General features: G+C 49.6%; 1 protein-coding gene across 1 annotated transcript in view; it reads left to right on the top strand.

Annotated features, from left to right (window-relative positions):
• Nucleotides 1-505: 505 nt before the first annotated feature.
• The window catches only part of FLT1 (fms related receptor tyrosine kinase 1), a 171051-nt gene continuing 165556 nt past the window's right edge, over nucleotides 506-6000 (top strand). The window contains exon 1 of the mRNA XM_040621859.1: nucleotides 506-813. Within this exon, the coding sequence (XP_040477793.1) occupies nucleotides 750-813 (64 nt within the window). The 5' untranslated portion in view covers nucleotides 506-749. The remainder of the gene's footprint in view (nucleotides 814-6000) is intronic.

Here is a 6000-nt window from a genome sequence, read left to right as displayed (position 1 = left end):
CGCGGCCAGCTTCCCACGGATCGGACTTTCCGCCCCCGGGGCTGTGCGGCGGAGCTCCAGTCCTGTCCCCCTTCCCTGCTCCGGGCGGCCCCCAAAGGCTGAGTAAGCCGGGCGGAGGGAGGGAGACTGCAAGGATTTCCTGAGCTCTAAGGGAAGGAGGAGGGGACCCGGGCAGGAGGGCCGGGAGCAAGGACCCTGAACCTGCCGGAGTAGTCAGCACCTCCCCAGGCGCGCTCGCACTCGCTTCCGACGAGCGCTCGGCCGCCAGCTACCCGCCCCCCGGCGGCCCCCGCCCCTCTCGGGAGCCGTAGGGAATCAGGTCCCGGAGGAAGAGGGTAGGTGGGGAGGCGGATGAGGGGTGGGGGACCCCTTGACGTCACTGGAAGGAGGTGCCGGGGTAGGAAGTGGGCTGGGGAAAGTTTATAAATCGCCCCCGCCCTCGCCTCCTCTTAATCGAGGTCCGCAGAAGGCTCGGAGCGCGCAGGGCGGACACTCCTTGCGGCTCCTCCCCGGCGGCGGCGGCGGCGGCGGCGGCGGTGGCTCGGAGCGGGCTCCGGGATTGGAGCGCAGCGGCCAGAGGACGCCGAGCTGCGAGGATTACCCGGGGAAGTGTTTGTCTCCCTGGCTGGAGCCGCGGAGAGGGGCGCTCGGGGCGGACGACGGGAGTGCGAGAAGACAGATTCGGGCGGCTGAGTCTGTGGCCCGCGAGCTGCGCGGGGACCGGGCAAGCAGGCCGCGTCGCGCTCACCATGGTCAGCTGCTGGGACACCGGGGTCCTGCTGTGCGCGCTGCTTGGAGGTTTGCTGCTTACAGGTGAGGCGAGGTTGGGGCCAGAGGCCCGCGCGGGGCCGGGATGGGGCGGCAGGCGGGCACACCCTTGGGACTGGGGCCGGGTGCACGCGGGGAGGTGAAGCTATAGCCGCGAGAAGCGAGCCTCGCCGGGAACCTGGGACGCTAGTTGTCGTGGGCACGCCTGGGGCCGTGGCGCCCTTCTCTTCCGTTGGGCAGGCAGTGCAGGCGCCTCGGAGAGCAACTGGCGGAGGTCCGCGGGCATCGCAGCCTTGAACGGCTGCTGGCGCCGCGCTCGGTGCGCGCTGGGGCTGCCCCTTTGCGGCTGGAGTCGCCGACCCTTTCTGCCCGGCTCCCGGGTCGGGTCTCCCCGCCCAGGCTCGGGGAGCACCGCGCACCCCGACCTTCCTGACCCCTACAGCCTGCTCCCAGGCGGCCTGGCGCCGGTCGGCAGGACCCACCGGAGCCCGGGTAGTGGCTCCCAGAACGCCCGCCGGGCTGCCTGGGGGCTGGGCTGAGGCCCGGGCGTTGGCGATGTTGGGCACCGGCCACGACGTCGCGCCTCCATAAGGGAGGAGAGCCCACTTGGAGGTGGTCGCGTGCCTGCCGGGAGCACACAGATCCCAGGGAATGGCAAAAGCTGGTGTCCCTCGACCCCTTTCGGGTCCCAGGGCCCGGATGCCCCTGGGAACGTTCCAGCAGCTTCTATTCCTCCCCGCCGCTTGCCGACCCGCCGGGCCGAGCGCTCTGTGCGCAGCCACCCGGGTGGGGCCTCTGCGGCCGGTCCAGCCCGGGTCGCCGACCTGAGTGAACCTGACTGACCAGGGCAGTCGAGAACCCAAATACCGTTAAGTTTCGGAATTGCAGGCCTAGTCTTTAAATTTCGAGAGAAGCGAGAGAGGACGATTTGGAGCAAAGATGCAGTTTGAGGACCCGGCGAGGTCCGCCCCTTTGCCGGGAATTCGAGAAACAGGCGGCAGAACAGTCCGCGGTTTAACCGAAGGTTATACCGCTGTTAATGTGGAGGTCGCCCCCCACCAGGGCGTCAAAGCCCGAGGGGACTTAGGGGCCCAGATTTACCTTTTCTGCCCATTGGGCCGAGTGGCCAAGCCCTCCGGTGCAGCCCCCCTGGGCGCAGAGAGCCATATTTCGGAGCGCCTTTCTCTTAAGCATCCTGGAGAAAAGGTAAAATATGAAATAAACTACAGTAACATAACAAAGTTATTGCAGTGATTCCAGAGAAGGAAAAAGTCAGTAGGGTTGAGCTTATTTTTTAAAAATGCTTGTTAAACCCAAAAAGCAGTAACTGTTAAAAAAATATTCTTTCTCAGTGGGAATCTTTCTCAGTGGGAAGACTAATTAGATCGTCGGTTTCTAAAAAACAGGTAATAGTTCCGATTAGATCGGTGAAACCATTAAACTGAGAGGCGGGCGAAATCCTAATGTCTGAGAACTCACTATAAGCTGGGAAAGTCGGTAACATAACTGTATTTCATGAAATATTGTTTTTCTTTTTCAAAAATACTTTTTATTTTGAAAAGTCACTTATATTGAAGTATAATTGCGCAGAGCACTTAACTTCTGAAGTCCATTCGCCTGTTATGTAAAGGTAAATCTAGGTAAATGCCCGCGAATGCAAAACATGAAGGGAAAAGTATAATTTTCATTGGCTTTTCGGCTTCACACTTACACATCTTTACTTTTGTTTCAAAAACCCAGTTGACCAATGAAGTATTATATAGTTCTCTTGGTGATGAGGAGCAATTTAGATCCGTGCAAGCTTTTCAGAAACCTGAGTAAGATTCTCTTGAGATTTCTCTCGGATTTTATTTTACTTAAATGAGGCAGAAATGTTCTGACTCTTTTGTGACTTAAGAAAAAAAATTGTGTATGTGTTATAACAAGAAAGCAAGACGGAACATTAGCAAGGTGAGAAGCCCTTTTTACCTGCTGGTTTAGGGATGTTGTTTCAGTGGTCCCGGTGTGTAATTGTTGAAGCATGGCTCTGTAAACCGTGGTTGGGGGCTGAGAGCTGGTTAACAGGGAACTCACAGTACAACAGTCAGCTGCCTACCTTGTAAATAGCATCAGGGCTTTCAAATTGAACCGAGGGGCTGTTTCTCCGGGAAGTGGTGTCCAGAAAGAGGCCAAGTTTCTGCTTTGTGGATTTATCAGGAGTCTGCTCACCTACGGGTATTACATAGCCTTTGACTATTGGGAATTATTAATATTTTGAGTGTGTGTGTATGTGTGTGTGTGTGTGAATGTGTGTGCATGCACTGAGGTATAAAAGAACCAGAGGCTCAGTCAGACAAAAAGATAATGCATTTCCCCCTAAAGATTACATTTACCTTCTTCCAAATATCCTGAGAAATTAAAAGATGACAGTAATTCAGGTATTTTCAAGTCCTCTATATTGCGATCTTTCCCTCTAGAAAGAATACCTCCCTTACTCTGGCTCAAAGTCTCATTTTCTGACTTTTAAGGCACCATGTCCGTGATTAAAGCCACAGACCTTTTTTTCTGTCCCCATCTTGGGGGGTTTTGAGCAGCTGATATTTACAATTTGCTATAACTAACTGGAAATGCATCGCTTCTGAATCTTGTGAGGGAAATCTACATCAATAATATGAAGTTAAAATGTGCATGAAAATAATACTCATTTCCAAATAGAATGTAATCAATCTTTCATAATAAAGCTAATTTTACATGACAGTTTTTGTTGTTTTCTCGAAGATTTAGGAAGCCACACTTTTTTGGTAGTGCTTTTCCATATTGCATATTTGAACTATTAATTAGCACCATTGGCAGTCCACACGGGGAATTTTCCACCTGATGGGTCGTCTTGCAGATGGACTACAGGTGGTCATCTGCTCTAGTTCTTTAATATTTTTACCTTATTTATTATTTTAAGTTTTTTCTTTCCATGTTGAAAATTCTGTAACAGGCTCTCCAGTTTCTTTCTTAGAAATCACTAAAAGGATTTTTCGTTTTCACATGTGAAAGTCAGAAGTTAGAATAGATGCCTATTTCTAATGCCCCTTTCCAATTCTTTAAGACTCTGGGAATGGTTCCAAGGAATAGGCTGAACACGGTGTGTCTCTCTTTCTCTCCCGCCCTTATATATTTGCGTATAAAATGGATGATAAACCAGATGAAAATGCTAGAGCTGAGGCTGTAATAATGAACTGGGTGTCACCTGCTATCAGTAACCACATTGCACTTTCTTTATCATCCACCAGCTGGTTAACTTGCTCTTTAATGGGTTGCAAGAGCTAAACTGTTAGAGGCTGTCCGAACCAGTAGTAATCATGGGCTTTATTTTTCTCTTTCCAACTCTAGGAAGTAAATCTAATTCCAAACTCTGGTTACATTACCTCTTCTAACAGGCTGTCAGTCATTTCAAACTTGAAGAATTTCTTGGTTTTTTTTTTTAAAAAATTAATTCTCACTTATTTGATTAAAAAATCACTTCATTCTAAAAATTTCAGATTGCAATGGGGATACTAAACCTCTTATTTAAAATTGGGCTTGTTTTATCTCATCTTCTAGAACAAACCTAATAATCACTTTGTTCTCCTTACCAAAAAGTATTGAGACATTCTAAATCTACTATGAATGTATGTAATATAGCAGTTGAAAATATGTTGCAAAAAAATTGGTTTTATATTGGCCAAAAAAATGCAGTGTCCTGGAGAAAGGTTATCCAGGCTATTGTGAGGTTGTGGCTGCTGTTTACTCTGGCTTGGGAAGTTCTGCAAAGCAAGAACAAGCTGAGATGTGTATGTGAGTGGGCATAAGAATGGAGAGAAAGTGAAAGAAGCTCTCTTGGCACTTGGGTGTTAAAAGCAAAGGTTTGTTGGCATTAGGTTTATGGTACAGTTGCACGGGGGATTATTGGATATCAAGTAAATATAACTTTTCAGAGTATTTGTCATTGTAGAGAGGAGAGGAAGGACATTGAAATGATACTGGCCCTTATTTTTTTTAAAACAAAAATATATTATGAGGAATGGTTGAAAGCATTAAAAGCATCTGTTGCATTGCTTTAAATAATTTAATAGACCAGGATAGTCCCTTCCATTCCATTGATCTTAGTATACTGGTGAGGCTTGTAAGGAATGACAGTCTCTTGCCAAATGCTTTCCAGGATCACTGTTGATTCCTCACACACTTGGGTGCCTTAGAAATTGCAGGCTGCTGATGACATTACTGAATTTTATACCAGATTGAGGGAGGGGAAGGAAATGGGAGGAATGGGGTAATTGAGGGAAGGATTGAGAGGAAAGCCTCTGGCTTAGCATCTGGGACTGCAGGGGGGTTTCATTAAGGAAATGGTTCCATTGAGTCTGCTGAAGATAGTGGACTAGATTTCCTGCATTGCTGCTGGGGCGGATGTGGGGGGATGTCAAGAATTCCTGGGGATTTCCCATCAGTCTCAGTCAGCTGGATGCCTCAGGGCCATATCTGATTATTGCTCCTTTCCTTGATTTGAGCTCCTTGTGAGACCTGATCTTGTCCCTCAGACATACAGGTTGTGAGAGCTAGCGGGAACCTCATAGATCCAACGTACGCATTTCAAAGATGAGAAAACTCACCCAGAACCGTGGTTTTCTCCCCCCAAGGTCAGTAGCTGGCCGGTGGCAGCCCCAGGCATAGAAGCTGATGTGTACAGTACAGATAACCCTTCGTCTTCACTTCTGTCTTTCCTCCACCCCAAGCAGAGCAGAGCTGTTCAAACGTTCGTTGAATGTCATCGTAACAGTGCTCACGCTTCTTGTCAAATGCCGGCCTCTTTTTCAAATGTGAAATTTCCCACTCTTTTTTGAAAGCCCGCAGGGCGTTTAGATCAAGAACACCAAAGTTACGGCTGCTTAGTAGTACGCGGATCGATTTGGTGAGCAAATGGATTCTCCTTGTGAGCCTTCCTTTGAGCTGCTGTGGCTGAAGTAGTCAAGCCTGTGTGACTAGCCTCGATTCTCACCACTTCCCTCCACACACCCTGTGACCAGCTGCATAAACCCTTCGCCAGTCAAAGAACTTACTCACCATTCTTAGGATGGGCCTTGTGCATTCATCACTCCGTGTTCACGCTGTTTGCCTGCAAGACCCTTTCCCTCCCTCTGCATTTCCGCCTCCCCTGCCTCCTGGAGCCTTCAAAGCTCAGACACCACCATCTCCTTGCGTTCCTCCTTAGAGCTGCAGGCAGAA

This window comes from Ursus maritimus, unplaced genomic scaffold (assembly GCF_017311325.1).
Source record: "Ursus maritimus isolate PB19 unplaced genomic scaffold, ASM1731132v1 scaffold_10, whole genome shotgun sequence".
Taxonomy (NCBI): Eukaryota; Metazoa; Chordata; class Mammalia; order Carnivora; family Ursidae; genus Ursus; species Ursus maritimus.
The sequence above is the reverse complement of the archived record's forward strand: the minus strand, read 5'-3'. Positions and strand labels throughout refer to the sequence as shown.